The 15965-nt window shown below is 43.3% G+C and overlaps 2 protein-coding genes across 7 annotated transcripts; both read left to right on the forward strand.

The window, feature by feature from the left end:
* Nucleotide 1: 1 nt before the first annotated feature.
* LOC111979189 (probable flap endonuclease 1 homolog) lies at nucleotides 2–4831 on the forward strand. Of its 2 annotated transcripts, XR_011481614.1 has the most exons (7): nucleotides 2–422; nucleotides 595–1271; nucleotides 1745–1797; nucleotides 1941–2318; nucleotides 2805–2936; nucleotides 3235–3328; nucleotides 3601–4831. XR_011481614.1 is itself a non-coding variant. In XM_070449014.1 (6 exons), exons 4-6 carry the CDS (start codon nucleotides 2211–2213, stop codon nucleotides 3274–3276), a joined length of 282 nt encoding a protein of 93 aa, XP_070305115.1. In that variant the 5' UTR covers nucleotides 4–422; nucleotides 595–1271; nucleotides 1745–1797; nucleotides 1941–2210; the 3' UTR covers nucleotides 3277–4831. The 2 variants fall into 2 exon arrangements, 1 of the variants encoding a protein (XP_070305115.1); XM_070449014.1 differs by having other exon boundaries at nucleotides 4–422; nucleotides 3235–4831.
* A 942-nt stretch (nucleotides 4832–5773) lies between these two features.
* On the forward strand, nucleotides 5774–14948 carry LOC111979186 (arf-GAP domain and FG repeat-containing protein 1). Of its 5 annotated transcripts, none has more exons than XM_070449012.1 (12): nucleotides 5774–6141; nucleotides 6898–6991; nucleotides 7330–7445; nucleotides 7696–7825; nucleotides 10408–10564; nucleotides 11373–11480; nucleotides 11788–11932; nucleotides 12061–12155; nucleotides 12244–12312; nucleotides 12527–12688; nucleotides 12918–13014; nucleotides 13299–14948. In XM_070449012.1, the coding sequence occupies exons 1-12, from the start codon at nucleotides 5975–5977 to the stop codon at nucleotides 13357–13359; spliced, it is 1401 nt and encodes a 466-aa protein (XP_070305113.1). In that variant the 5' UTR covers nucleotides 5774–5974; the 3' UTR covers nucleotides 13360–14948. The 5 variants fall into 5 exon arrangements, with proteins under 5 accessions (XP_070305113.1, XP_070305114.1, XP_070305112.1 ...); XM_070449011.1 differs by having other exon boundaries at nucleotides 5783–6141; nucleotides 12244–12330; XM_024009551.2 differs by having other exon boundaries at nucleotides 5786–6141; nucleotides 12244–12330; nucleotides 12918–13033; nucleotides 13300–14948.
* The last annotated feature ends 1017 nt before the right edge of the window (nucleotides 14949–15965 follow it).

Raw genomic sequence — 15965 nt, forward strand, 5'->3', positions numbered from 1 at the left:
GTTCTCTTCCCTCTGCCCCCTATTGGTAGATTAGTGTAAAAAAAAAAACCTTCACCCACAACTGTGTATCAAGTTGTTGGCTTTATAACTAAGAGTCAGACGAGCACAATGGGTTTTACAAAACGGACTGATTTGTTGCGCAGCAACGCACCTGGTGCCATTTCGTACAGAGAGATCTGCGATTACACGGGTAAGTGTGCATGTTTATAACGGTTAGCTGTGGGTTAGCCGAGAGTTTAGCTAACTAGCATGCAGTTCGCTCCTACTAGAATTTCCCCCTTTCATCTGTACTAATAGTATCAACTTTGACCTCTTCCATATGTGATTCATCTCATCCTAACACGTGTAATGTTATGGAGCATCCTTGCGCCCCGCCCAAGAGTTGACTAGTCTTCTCCCCAACACTGAAGCTACCAGACAAGGTATTACTCAGAAGTAGTAAACTAGCTTGCTGGCCAAGTGTTAGCCAATAGATGTCCCATATCTATTGACATGGGGCACACATGGGCCTAGTTGGATGTATGATCTGCAGGTTTGCTGCTCATTGAGTTGACAGATTTGACTAATACAGTCATTTGTTTGTTTAAATTTTAGGAAAGGTCATTGCKTTGGACACCTGAACCAGTTCCTCACTGCAGTACCCAATCTTCATCTTCAGTACCCTAGGTGAGCTGTAATCTCTTACTTCTTGAGCAGTTTACCGAAACCATTGGCATAGTTGATAACGTTAAAACACTGTGGCTTTCTCTTCTCTCCTCTGCACTGATCTGAGATCACAGGATAGGTGAAAGGCAGCTGTCTACCAGCTATTTACTTTCACCTGTCCAGTTAATTCAAGCGAGTGCAGATGAAGACCGTAGCCCAGATGAAGAGGGAGTCACTTTAGGCTATTGGGATGTGTTTCTATTCTGTGTCAACTAACTCTTGAGTTGGGGGCCCTGTTTCCAACCCATGTTCCCATCTTCTCGCCCTAGTCRCGTGACAGGCATGTTCTTTCACACGCTAACCATCTTGGGGCATGACATCAAGCCAGTGTTTGTGTTCGATGGGAAGCCTCCAGAGGAGAAAAGGGCTGTGTTGGTTGAGTGGCACTCTTAGAATTACAGCYGAAACCATAGCTACCTACCTCACAAAATGGCACCCTCACAAGTAGTGCAATACAGTACTTATGGTATAATTTCCCGACACATCCCATAAAATCCCTGTTTCGTTCCAGCTGGAGAAGAGCGCACAGGCTGCAGGCTAGAGCTCCCCCAGTCRTTCAGGAACAGGTAAGAGAACATTTGGAATTCAATCACTGCGCATATCAGGGGTCTATTTACTAGGAACCAAACTGAAGCCAACAGAAGCAAACATAATGGAATGGGGCTCGACCTATCTGAATTTGTCCAATAGAAACTCGTTTTCATTGCAAAATGTTTTCCGTTTAGAGTGAACGGTTGCAGTTGAAAAGTTTTTTGTGAACAGTTGATTTTATTGGATCGCATCAAGGCAATACAATCGATAAATAACAATACCCGACTTAACAACCCCTCCCATCCCCATCATACCCCTGGCGGCCCCACCAAATCCCCAACCTCGCACAACACATAATATAAAAAAACAAAAACATACAGATAACAATAAAATATATCACAGCCAAGAATGTTTTGCAACTGTGCTTCATTCTTGGTTTAAATGAATATACCCAAGATTTCCGTCTTCCTGTATTGGACTTTTGACCCGTCTCTCTGTGTCTCTGTAGTGTGTCCTCAGACATGTGAGCTCCTGAAGCTTATGGGTGTGTCCATCATCCAGGTCAGTGTGCCAATCCTCTATGTAGCATGCTAACCCTGAACACACCCAGTTGACTTGAACACACACTAACCACCGCACAATGACATGTCTCCCAGCCCCCTCTATATCACTCTCTCTCTCACTCTCTCTCTCACTCTCTCAAGGCCCTCGGGGATGGCGAGGAGCCCACCTGGTGAAACGGGGCACAGTAGACGTGGTGGCATCAGAAGACATGGGCACTGCCCTTTGGTGGCAATGTCCTGATCCGCCAGCTCATCCTTTGAGTCAATAACCATGTCTATACTGCTGTGGGCTTCTCCAATAGAAAAAAAGCTTTAGGACTGAGTGGCTTTCCAAGCACTTTGTGGCAAAGTATTTGTAAAAGAAGGCTATACAATTTACATTTAATTGATTTATTGGTTGAGTTATTGAAAATGACTGATGGCCACTTTTCTCTGTCGAATTCTTCCTCTCCTCACAGTGAAGTAATTGGATACTCTCTACCCAAGCTGCTAGACATTCTGAAGATTACACATGAAGAGGTAAGACCACCCACAGCTTTTGTAATGAATGAGTCATAGGCCTTCGTTACATGGTCCTAGACCTTCATTACATGGTCCTAGGCCTTCATTACATGGTCCTAGGCCTTCGTTACATGGTCCTAGACCTTCATTACATGGTCCTAGACCTTCATTACATGGTCCTAGGCCTTCATTACATGGTCCTAGGCCTTCATTACATGGTCCTAGGCCTTCATTACATGGTCCTAGGCCTTCATTACANTGGGCCTTCATTACATGGTCATGGGCCTTCATTACATGGTCATGGGCCTTCATTACATGGTCATAGGCCTTCATTACATGGTCATAAGCTTCATGTATATATAAGCACACTATGTCCTTTGTATTGTAAGACATACAACATCATTATTTACTTGTCTCTCAAGTATGATCTCGCAACTATTGTACTCTGAAAATGCTCCCATACTCATTAACACCCCTTCTCTTTATCCTCCTAATGTCTGTCAGTTTGTGGACTTGTGTATCTTGTTAGGCTGTGACTACTGCGATAAGATTGCAGGCCTTGGCCCCAAGAGTGCGCTGACTCTGATCCAGCAGCACCGGACTATAGAGAACGTAGTACTGAACATCAACAGAAAGGTATGTTTCCTCCCTAACCACTGCTCATATTACTACAATACAATTGACTTGGAGATTTTGGTGCCAATGCGTTTGCAGAAGTCTTTTTTATAAATCCGGATTAAACATACTATTAAACCAATAATCAATGTAATTTGTTCCCACTTCACATATGATGAACATAAATTAAATAACTATTAGTTAATATTTCACCTCAGACCTCAACTCCTATGCTATGTCCCTGTCCATGGACTGTACCTAGAATAACACTCTCTAACCCTTCCTCCTCCATAACCACCCTGTCCCACTGTTCTGGCAGTACCAGGACGCCACCCTGACCGAGCCCCCTGACCTGGACTGAGCCGGATGAGGAGGCCCTGGTTCCGGTTTCTGTGCCATGATAAACACGTCAAGTACTGTTCTGGTCCTGTATAACACCCTTTGGAATTAGACCAGGGGTCATAATGTATCAAGCGTCTCAGAGTCAGAGTACTGATCTAGGATCAGGTCCTCCCTGTCCATGTAATCTTCTTCATTGTGTTCTAAAAGCTAAAACTGAGACATTAAAAAAAACATGTGACCCCTTGGTGTGCACAACTCTAAATCATCTGGATCTTGCAGTGCATGTTTTATGTCCATGGTAGTAATCTAAAACGSTATTATTCCATATGTATGTGATATGTAGGGAGTACAGGGTACGCGGTCGAATGGCRAAATTCCGTGAGCGGAGAGGGTGGGCGACAAGGCAGCAGGACGGAGCAGACAAACCCGCATGGAAGAATTCTTCCGCGTTAAGCGGAAAAGCCAGCAGGTCACTATTTTAATGACACCTCACCTTTTTACGGTGGGAGTAGCTGCTAAACTCTATATCTCATCATAAGGCCCAGAGCTCTGTATAAAGATGGCTATATATAGAACTTCATTAGGCATTTAATCGAWGCCAAATGCTTCATATACTTATTGCTTTGGAGATCCCCAGACTGTATCAACCCTTTACATTGGTCCATTGTATCCAGAACAGCTAATGTGAACAGTATGAATTGTACAGAGATTTTCACAGTTTATAACCTCATCAGGGTAGGTATGCCTTTTTATTGATTGATCACCTTTCATGTATTTGGTTATATTGACTGTCTCTCTTCTTGATACATTTTAAGTGTTGAAAACCATGTTTTCTTCTGGGTCGTGTTCAGTAGGCTCGAAACAGGAGAAAACGCTTTGAAATAGAGTGAAGGTACTACATGAACTTGTCCAATAAGAGCACAGGTTTTCCTTCTCTGTTGCATGCATAATGATTCACTAYCGTGTGCCCTACTGAACACGACCCTGTACTGCTGAACTGGGAGTAGCCTGGTTGCCTAACTCTTCCTGCATTCAACAACGTCACATTGCCTTTTTTGGCAAGATAATATTCCAAGATAACCGGGTTGGCTAAAGCAGAAACAGACTGGAATCCAGACTAAACTGAAAGTGATGTGGCACCTAACAGACTGGATTCCAGGCTAAACTGAAAGTGACGTGGCACCTAAATCGGCCAGTGTATTTCTAGTATGTATTTAGTCATTGTGTTGTCTGAAATACCAGCCTTATCTCTCCCCTTGTAAGCCGGCTGAATCTTCCATCGCCGCCAAAGGAAAGMGAGTGAGTCCAAGTGACACTGTCCTCAGATGGTGCCTGGCGGTACTGCAAATGCATCCTGACTAACCAGGGGCGACTTCGCCGATTCTGTTACAAAACATTTCATAAACAAAAGGAATTAAATGGGGAAGGACATAACTTAATTTGTCCAATAGAAACTCTCGTTTTGCAACCGTTTGGACTAATGATTCCACCCCAGCTGTCCGACAGTGAAGAGGATGYCCTAGACTGTTACCATGGTTACTCCAGTCGTTRAATAAAATTATATTTACACTTTACCGGTTGTACATGCTGTTGGTCCTTTTGACGGTAGGAGGTGGAGATACATCCACAGGAAAGTGTTTTTTACCTGACTTTTTGTGGTGCCGGTTGGTTCTGTCGATTGTATTTTCAACGTGATGCAAAATAAGTAAACAGTAACCGAGTGTAGTCGACCGAATAACGTTTCCTCGCAATCAGCTGGAAGTGTTTGCCATTCGGTTAGGCTCGGACATATTGTGTAAGTATTTTGTCACGTGTGAATTGCACCAGTATTGAAAATGCWAACGATATAACGTTACAGACCAGCATACTGAAGGTCGGGTTGATAACACTTCACTGGATATTTTGTCTCACATTCCTACCTGAAAAAGGACCATGAAGGTCTACCTGAGCAGATCAACTGATCTATACACTTAACTTCCGAACAATTGAGCATAAACCGATTAGTGATTCGGGACAGCGACTACCTCRGGGTCATGTTCATTAGGCACCAAGCGGAAGAAAATGCACTGAAACGGGGACAGATTAACTGGGCATGTCCAGTAGGTAATTCTCATATTATTTGTTTTCCGTTTTAAACCTTGTGTGCCCTAATGAACACGGCCCTGGCCAACTCCCAGTGAACGAGTAAACAGGATGAGCAGAGGCGGGGACTCATTGGCGAGAACTGTGCAACCACTGTCTGTGGGGCCTTGCTTGTTCCTTCAGCCAAAACAGGAGACGATTGATTTATACTGAGGGAAGGCAAATGGGTGGACACCTGCTACCCTCAACAGTGCCAGATTCTAGGCAAATTACCTTATCGTGATTAACTGACAGGATCATGTCAAAGTTGAGACCAAAACTCCAAATGATGCCTTTTGGAAGAGGAGATTCTCTTAAGTCGATGTTTTTACAAAACATAGTATGATGGTAAACATTGTATTTACTATTAAACTGTTATTCATCAATGTAATGTTGTCGAATGGTCATTGCTGCCCACCAGTAGGTGTCAGTCACGCTCCGGTTAGCTGTCTAGTACACCTGTAAACCAACGAAGAAGAAATGTGTCCGTCCCACTAGACCTCTGCAAGGTGTTTGAACCACCGCTGTCGAGGCAAGACATCCCTGCCTAGCACTGGATAAACTTCTCCCATCTTTAGCAGCCCCTTTTCTCAACCATGGCGACGAGTGCGAAGCGAAAACAAGAGGAGACGCATCTTAARATGCTTCGGGAAATGACTAGCCAGCCCCCGAATAGGAAGTGCTTTGATTGCGACCAGCGCGGCCCGACTTATGCCAACATGACAGTGGGTTCCTTCGTCTGTACCACCTGTTCTGGCATCCTGTAAGTACTGTGTTGACCATTGTTATGCTTTTATGTGGGGTTGATTTTAAAGCAAGCTAAAGTCGTTCTTTATGGTGGTTTAGCTAATATTACTTATCAAGCTCCCCAACACCGCATGTACTGCTATCCAACGTTAGCTAAAGACTATTATTGGTTCGGCAGGGTCGCAAAGCCCGTACTTTGATGTAACGAGAGGTTTCAATTCACAATCTTTAAAAGTTCAACTAAAGTATTGTTTGTGCCGAAAATAGTTGTCTCAAGGTTAGTGTGTGTGTGATGGTTTCCGATAAAAGGCGTATTTGCCCAGTGTGTCAAAACAGCACGTCACTGTACCGCCGGCGAAACTCTTGCCCAACCTCGGCTCTTTCCCAATCCAAGTTTATCTATACCATAAGGGTAGTTTGGGACATCCGTTGCTCACTCCTATAGTAGTTGTATATAGTATTGCCCTAGGCAGAAATGGTCGCATTTTGTTGCTTGCCAAACACTTATAGAATACCTGAAGTGGGTCAAGTAATTCAAATGCATATGGTTTAGAGACCACAATAGGAAGGGACTACTGACAAAAGCACAACTGATGCGAAAACGGATCATCTCACTCCATATGTGAAGGTTAAGCACATTAAAACATTTTAGCTGTGAGTGTATAGTCATGTTGTGCCTGGTCATTGTAAAATTATTGACACAGAATGCATACTCACCAATTGTTCCCCTCTGCTATCGTTACCCCCCCCCACACACACACACACACTCTAGAAGAGGCCTGAATCCCCCCCACAGAGTGAAGTCCATCTCTATGACCACCTTCACACTACAGGAAATTGAATTCTTACAGAAACACACCAACGAGGTACTGACATTAATTCATGTAATGTACTATGAAATGTGTTCTTCAAACCTAGTCCTGGGGATCCGGGGTGAATGCTGACTTTTATTCCAGCCTAGCACTAACACATCGTATTCATTCAAAGGCATTGATGATTAGCTTAGTCAGATGTGTTAGTATTGAGAATGAAATCCTGCTGTCCTTGTGGGTCCCCAGGACCAGTATTGAAGAACAGTGGATTATTGTCTTTGTGCATGTCTGCCTCCTCATGTCTGCCATCTTGAGTTTTTCTGTCTCAAGGGAGTTTATTGGCATTTCTCTTTGTCCTTTCTCTCCCCCTTCCCCGCACACTTTCTATCTAGGTTTGTAAATACATCTGGTTGGGGCTGTACGATGACAAGACATTAGTTGTTCCAGACTTCCGCGAACCACAGAAAGTAAAAGAATTCCTCCAGGAAAAATATGAGAAGAAAAGATGGTGAGGAGCTTCACTCTTTTGCTTTCTATCGAGTTAACGGAATGTCTCAAAGTAGAGATCCTCCAGTTTCTATTGTGATATATTCAGGGGTGAAATTGGAGGRAAAATCACTCTCTGGAGAACTGCCAATGTAAAATCCTATGAATTCATGAACAACAACCCAGTTTTACATGTAAAAATTCTTACACCTTTGGAACTCAGTCCCAGCAATTCCCTGGATGTATTTTTCTTTATGCTTGTGTGCACACAGGTACGTCCCTCCAGACCAGGCGAGGACAGTAGCCATGGCCCAGGCCTCCAAGTCGGCCTCCTCAGCCAGCACCCCGGAGGTCCAGCCCCTGAAAACCCTGCAGCTCAACAAGACCCCCCCAACACGTCAGGTATTGCTTCTACCTGCTTTCTTAACATATTMTTWAAAAAMAAAWWWTATTTAACCTTTATTTAACCAGGTTGTRAATGAGAACTTGTTCTCAACTTTCCTATTGCAACCTGGCCAAGATAAAGCAAAGCAGTTCGACACATACAACAACACAGAGTTACACATGGAGTAAAACAAACATACAGTCAATAATACAGTAGAAAAATAAGTCTATATACAATGTGAGCAAATGAGGTGAGGTAAAGGTGAAAAAAAGGCCATGGTGGCGAAGTAAATACAATATAGCAAGTAAAACACTGGAATGGTAGATTTGCAGTGGAAGAATGTGCAAAGTAGAAATAGAAATAATGGGGTGCAAAGGAGCAAAAATAAATAAATACAGTAGGGGAAGAGGTAGTTGTTTGGGCTAAATTATAGATGGGCTATGTACAGGTGCAGTAATCTGTGAGCTGCTCTGACAGCTCGTGCTTAAAGCTAGGGAGGGAGATAAGTGTTTCCAGTTTCAGAGATTTTTGTAGTTTGTTCCAGTCATTGGTAGCAGAGAACTGGAAGGAAAGGCGGGCAAAGGAGGAATTGGCTTTGGGGGTGACCAGAAAGATATACCTGCTAGAGCGCGTGCTACAGGTGGGTGCTGCTATGGTGACCAGTGAGCTGAGATAAGGTGGGGCTTTACCTAGCAGAGACTTGTAGATAAACTGTAGACAGTGGGTTTGGCGAAGAGTATGAAGCGAGGGCCAACCAACGAGAGCATACAGGTCGCAATGGTGGGTAGTATATGGGGCGTTGGTGACAAAAACGGATGGCACTGTGATAGACTGCATCCAATTTATTGAGTAGGGTATTGGAGGCTATTTTGTAAATGACATCGCCGAAGTCGAGGATCGGTAGGATGGTCAGTTTTACGAGGGTATGTTTGGCAGCATGAGTGAAGGATGCTTTGTTGCGAAATAGGAAGCCAATTCTAGATTTAACGTTGGATTGGAGATGTTTGATGTGAGTCTGGAAGGAGAGTTTACAGTCTAACCAGACACCTAGGTATTTGTAGTTGTCCACATATTCTAAGTCAGGACCGTCCAGATTAGTGATGCTGGACGTTCGGGCAGGTGCAGGCAGCGATCGGTTGAAGAGCATGCATTTAGTTTTACTTGTATTTAAGAGCAGTTGGAGGCCACGGAAGGAGAGTTGTATGGCATTGAAGCTCGTCTGGAGGATTGTTAACACAGTATCCAAAGAAGAGCCAGAAGTATATAGAATGGTGTCGTCTGCGTAGAGGTGGATCAGAGATTCACCAGCAGCAAGAGCGACATCATTGATGTATACAGAGAAGAGAGTCGGCCYAAGAATTGAACCCTGTGGTACCCCCATAGAGACTGCCAGAGGCCCGGACAACAGGCCCTCCGATTTGACACACTGAACTCTATCAGAGAAGTAGTTGGTGAACCAGGCGAGGCAATCATTTGAGAAACCAACGCTATCGAGTCTGCCGATGAGGATGTGGTGATTGACAGAGTCGAAAGCCTTGGCCAGGTCAATGAATACGGTTGCACAGTATTGTTTCTTATCGATGGCGGTTAAGATATCGTTTAGGACCTTGAGCGTGGCTGAGGTGCACCCATGACCAGCTCTGAAATATGGCATAATAAATTTCAGGCTGATGTGCTTTTGAGTCATTTCCAAACAAATTATGAAATACATTTTAGGCTGATGCCCTTTTAGCCATTTCATAACTTGGTCTAGTCATATAAGTCAATGGGTGCAACCCAAAATGTCCCCAGTTATTTTAATTTGAAACATGTCATCATTGAGTAGACGGTTGCCATGGCGCCCTAGCAGCAGCCTAAGCAGAGAGCGCCTGTACATTTTGTAAATATTTTTGAAATTTGTATGGTATTTTTACCTACAATCTTTTTGTTTTAAGAATGAACAATTAATATAGCTAATATAATCAGAATCCACCACAACGTTAAGACTGAAGCTGACTGAAGCTGTTTGAATAGCTAGCTAATGTTAGCTGGCTAGCTGTTTTGATACGAATGCCAGCTAGTGTCTGGAGGGTGAGGATGGAGAGAAGCCGAAAGCAAGACTGCAAGACTGCAGAGGTGTGCAGTGATGAGGCTCGTAGAGAGGACGTAGTTACAAGGCTGCTATTTAATTATTATTGAAATGTGGTGTGCTTTCTGGTGCCACGTGACTGCCATAGCATCATCCAAGTGGGCGCTTAATTTTGGTACCTAGCTACCTACCTTCTACGGAGTCCATGGACTACAGTGGCTTAGCTCAGACTTCATCTGACTGAGTTCTACTACGGAAAAGCCAGAGACAGTGAGACACCTTGAAGACGTCACACTTCCTGCCTGCCTCTGGACTGTCTCTCCCTGCTTGACCACCTCCCTCAGATGCCCACTTAAGCCATGAACTTTCTAATGACTGTCCATCTCATAACGTTGTGATGTTGTTTTTCTAAATTACCTATCTTTTTTTTGTGTTTTGAAGTGCAGGCACTTTAAGATTCTTTGAAAAGCACTATATACGTTGATAAATTGTTATTAATTATTCCTCATGGTCTCTCTCTCCCTCCGCCAGTCCCCGATGGTGGTTCGCTCCCTGGCCCATCCCATAGTTCAGGAGAAGAAGATTGACCTCCTTACGGACCTGGGTGGAGACATCTTTGCCGCTCTGCCCTCTCAGGCTGCCAGCAACGCCAATTTTGCCAACTTTGCGAATTTCCCCAGCCAATCAGGTAATGAGCCAATCAGGTTTCCCTAGCCAACCAGGTTCCCAAGACAATCTAGTAATGAGTACGAGTGGCCTTCACTTAAACTCCCAGGGGCAAATCCTAACYKCCATTTAGGTTGTATTTTCACTTAGTTATGCGTGGATGTTAATGGGAGACTAAGTGAAAATTGTATTTAAAGCAGCAATCAGCAGTGGAAACAATAACAGACTGTTGTTTTGTTATAAAGGTGATGGATAGGGCTGGAGAAATGTAACCACTCTCAAATTCATAGACCACTATGGATGGACTGACCATCCATGATATCAAAAWGGATAGTTTTAACCATGTTTAGAGGCTTTTTAGTGTTTGTTTACATTTACTTTGTTTACAAACAATGGAGTAAAACAAGCTTATATTTTGGGTTCTGACAWGGTACCGCTGTTGAACTAAGCTCATGAGACATTTATAAGTTATATTCTTCAAGAATCAATGGGTACATTTTAATTCATTCATTAGTCMAAAAAKGTATGTAGCAACTGCAGATTGACCCTTTTTAAGTTGGATTTAGACGTCGCCCAACATTGAGTAGATTTGAATGATTTGTCTTCAAGGAGTCAAAATGAAATAAATCTCGAGTTCAATGCAAATGAGGAGTTATGAAGAGGAGTAAAACTGCTAATGTGCCTAAGCAGGTACACAAGTCATTATAATGTTGTTTGTGTGTTAAATCATTGTCATTTGCTGCTCCTCCCATTGTCAGGGTTTTACCGTCACGCCATTCCTCATTCCTCACATTGGCAGGGTTTTGTGTTTCCTCCTCTGTGGTTTGCAGTGACTCAGGTTAACTCAAACGCCGACTTTGCCAACTTTGAGGGGTTTGGCAACTCTGGAGTACCTTCACATTTCAGGACCTCATCCCCCTCTCAGTCATTTGCGTCAGGTACCGCCGGGTCCCATTCTCATACATACCCTCTCATTTACATGATTTAATTGCCGCAGTGAATTATTGTAATGTTTGTTTGTGTCAATTAATCCCTTAAGGGATGGGTTGCCTATTGGCGGTTTGACACGAAAATGAAATGTCATTTCATTCATTATCTCTGTTCCAAGCCCAATAGGGGAACAGGTTAGCTTGTTTTTATCATACCATGTGTGCCTCTTTCTTTAGTGTTTGTGTCCATGTCCTTTCTCCTGTTTGTGAATGTGTGTATATTGACCCCTGTGTATGTCTCTCTCGCTCTCTGTAGGGCGAGGTGTCCCAGTGCCGTCAGTGGCTGGTGCTGTACCGGCCCAATCCCAGCTGGGCACGTCGGCAGAGGACCGCTACGCTGCTCTGGCTGAGCTGGACAACGAGTTGAGCTCCTCTGCCCCCACAGGGAGTAGTGTCCAGGGGTGAGACACAGACACCACTCCAAAATGTGGCACTAAAAACACATTTTTAGCCTTTGCATCTCCTTAAATAAAAAAATTAAAATGGTGGTTCAATGAGCTAAGAAATGTATTCATGTTCTGTATTTAAGTGAATCTAGGAATATGTTTGGAGCTGTGTTGGGAACCTCGCCTGCCCAGACTCAGCCAGTCTTGCCCAACATACATGTGCAGCAAGGCTTTGGAGGTGAGTGGATTGTTACACCTACAGTATTTTCTAAAATGGTTGACTCTCAAACATAATGAAAGCATAATGTAATTTCCTGTTGTTTCAGCCGTCTCGTCCAATAACCCATTTGTTGCTGCTGCCCCGGATATGGCCACCAACCCCTTCCAGACCAATGGTATAGCACCGGCCGCAGGTGTGTTTGTGTGAGCACATGAAAGTGCATACATACATACATATCAAGCGTGTGTTTGGGACTCAGCCAGTTGTCTCTCTTTGTCTGAAATAGTGTTTTGAAATCAGTAGATCCTGTACATTGAAAGGTTAGTTTGTGTTTGCCACTGTGTTCATGTTACTCACTCCGCCCCTTCCCATCTCTCTGTGTATCCTAGCCTCGTTTGGCACAGGCTCTATGAGTATGCCTGCTGGCTTTGGGAATGCCTCCTCTTACTGCCTCCCAACCAGTTTTAGTGGGACCTTCCAGCAGCCCTTCCCTGGCCAGGTCCCCTGCCCTTACCCCCAGCCGGGGGCCTACCAACCCCAACAACCCAATTGTAAGTAGTGTAGTTTCAATCACAATATAGTTTGGCCATAACATTAAAGCTGTCATTTCCAAAACAATTKTTGTGCTGTGACTTTTCTTGTGACCCTACACTATAAACAAATATCATGTTTCTGGCTAGTATCCACTCTGCAACTAAATAGCCATCATTCCACTATTTGGGAACCTAATTGGTAAAGAGACCATTAAGCCTTAATCAGTTTTTTTCTCTGCATTGACAGGTCCTGGTGGATATACAGTCTATGGACAGACCAAGCCCTCCATGACCCCCTTTGGGCAGCCCATGGCTGGTCCTGGGATGACCAATAACCCATTTATGGGGAGTATTTAATAGTGTGTATGTTTCCAGATCATGTCGAAGAATGTTTTGTGGTCTTTGATTTGTAATACAAGTGTGAAACACTTTGTGCCTGACTTTGACCAACAAAATGCAAGTCCGAACACATACAATTTACTTACACACATTCAACTTCTGCATGGGTCCAATTTAAAAACGCATCTATGCGCCCTCTCTCTCTCTGCTAACTTCATGGATGAATGTTTGGAAGTCATGCTGATGGTCATGTATTTTACAATATTGATTAACCCTTTGTCTCCAACCAGGCGGGAGCCCCGGCAGGATCCTACCCCTCTGGAAGCTCCAACACCAACCCCTTCCTGTAGCGCGCCTCCCTCCCCGTCGTCACCACCAGAGGGCAGCATGCAGCACCTATTCAATGTACCGGCTCAGTCACAGCTTGTGATGTGACAGTACATTTCTGAAACTCTGAATTCAAGATTTTCTTAACTATGTTTACGACACTATGAAGGACTATGGGATCGGGGACTGCCCTGGAACTATGCCCTGGGACTTATACGTTCTTTATACATATATTTTGTAGTTTATTATGTTTGACAGTTATTGTGCATGTCGGCATTTGTAATCACGTTTAAAATACATGTTATGTATAATTAGGACTTGACGTGAGCGGACGACATTGTGCTGACGCCACTACAATGTTTCTACCAGTGGGTTTATATGATAACTAACATGGTTGTATACAACAAGTCTAGGAGGGAACTGAGGTGACAAAGATTTTCTCATCGGGAAACGATGACGATTAGATGTTGGTGAAGAATCAGGCTGGTGAACGAGGTAGCACCGATGGTCATATTCACTATCATTTAATGAATTCTGTGTTAAAGAAACAATCTATTGTGTAGTGGTTTCAATTGGCATGACGCCTCTGCCTGCAGTTATGGTGTTCGGGAAAGGGAYTTTTATTTGGTGCATGATTAATACCACTATTACTTGGGGTGCAACCTGGGGTGCGTTCAGCAGAGTACAAGATTGTGGAGCAGGACCCCCCCAAAAATCCTAGATTTGACCTAAACAAAGAAATTAAGAAAGTTAAAGCTCATTTACTGCATTTATACAATTTATAAACTCTAAAATGCTATTTGAAGAACAGCAAAAACAAGCTTAAATGACCCCTGCCATTATCACAGTGGTTGCTGTAGCTTCATTCACCTCAGTCGGCCTACAAACAYAGCCTATTAGCTATACGATTAGCCGCTACACATTAACTCACATTAACTCAGCACCGGGATTACAAACTAGAAATTAATACGTACAGAGGGATCTGTTAACAGAAAAAGGGTTTTTAGTAACAAAAGATAAACAAGAAAAATTTTGCTTTACATACATTTTCTTGTTGCAGTTTTAAAGCTAATTTCCTGCAATTGTACACATTTTGCCATGACTCATGCCATGTTAATAGGACACGTGCCCAGTTGGTAATTCAACCATGATTACTACAAGTTTAGATAGCTGGCTAGACTAACGAGACCCATTTACCAATCCCCCCAAAAATGTGTGAGTGACATGAGGACAACTGCTGATGCACAACCAAGTTTTTAAATTGCACCTTGTGTATTTTACTATTCTACCTAGCAACAGTAAGTGGAGACCCCGAGTCGGTTCGTACATTTTTTTTTTTTAAATAAATGTTTTATTTTTTTAATTGTAAAGAATGACCGAGGTCCGGACCATTATACCTCAGTGTCCGGACCTCGGTGTCTTCATATGTAGCTACGGCCCTGCGCAGGTGTGTAAAAACACATGACAAGTTTGTATTTATTTGGAGAGATGGTTAACTTGTCACCCCAATCACTTTTAATTAATGGAATTGTGTTACTCGCGTTACAGTAATACGTAAGTCAATGTGTACATATATAAATATGTATAAATATATTAAAGATTTTTAACTGCAGTTTGCGCTTGATTCTCATTTAGAATTTGAGGTTAAAATCTACAGTGAACAAAAATATAAWCGCAACATGTAAAGTGTTGGTCCAATGTTTCATGAGCTGAAATAAAAGATCCCAGTAGTGTTCCATATGCACAAAAAGCTTATTTCTCTAAAATGTTGTACACAAATTTGTTCACATCCCTGTTAGTGAGCATTTCTCCTTTGCCAAGATAATCTATCCACCTGACAGGTGTGGCATATCAAGAAGCTGATTAAACAGCATGATCATTACACAAGTGCAACTTGTGCTGGGGTCAAAAGGACACTATAATATAACTTTTTGTCACACAACGCCACAGATGTCTCTAGTTTTAAGGGAGTGCAGTTGGCATGCAGACTGCAGGAATGTCCACCAGAGCTGTTGCCAGATAATTGAATGTTCCTTTCTCTACCATAAGCTGCCTCAAATGTCATTTTAGAGAATTTGGCAGTATGTAGAACCGGCCTCATAACCACAGACCACGTGTATGGTGTCGTGTTGGCGAGCGGTTTGCTGATGTCAACATTGTGAACAGAGTGCCCCATGGTGGGGTTATGGTATGGGCAGGCATAAACTATGGACAACGAGCACAATGCATTTGCATGAGATCCTGAGGCCCATTGTCATGCCTTTCATCCGCCGCCATCACCTCATGTTTCGGGATGATAATGCACGGTCCCATGTCGCAAGGATCTGTACACAATTCCTGGAAGCTGAAAATGTCCCTGTTCTTCCATGGCCTGCAAACTCACCAGACATGTCACCCATTGAGCATGTTTGGGATGCTCTAGAGTCTAGATCGACGTGTACGACAGTGTTCAGGTTCCTGCCAATATTCAACAACTTTGCACAGCCATTGACGAGGAGTGGGACAACATTACACAGGACACAATCAACAGCCTGATCAACTCTATGATGGTCACAACAAATACTGACTGGTTTTCTGATCCATGCCCCTACCTTTTTTTCTCTGTATTTTCAGTCATATGAAATCCAAA

Source organism: Salvelinus sp. IW2-2015, linkage group LG19 (assembly GCF_002910315.2).
Source record: "Salvelinus sp. IW2-2015 linkage group LG19, ASM291031v2, whole genome shotgun sequence".
Classification (NCBI taxonomy): Eukaryota; Metazoa; Chordata; class Actinopteri; order Salmoniformes; family Salmonidae; genus Salvelinus; species Salvelinus sp. IW2-2015.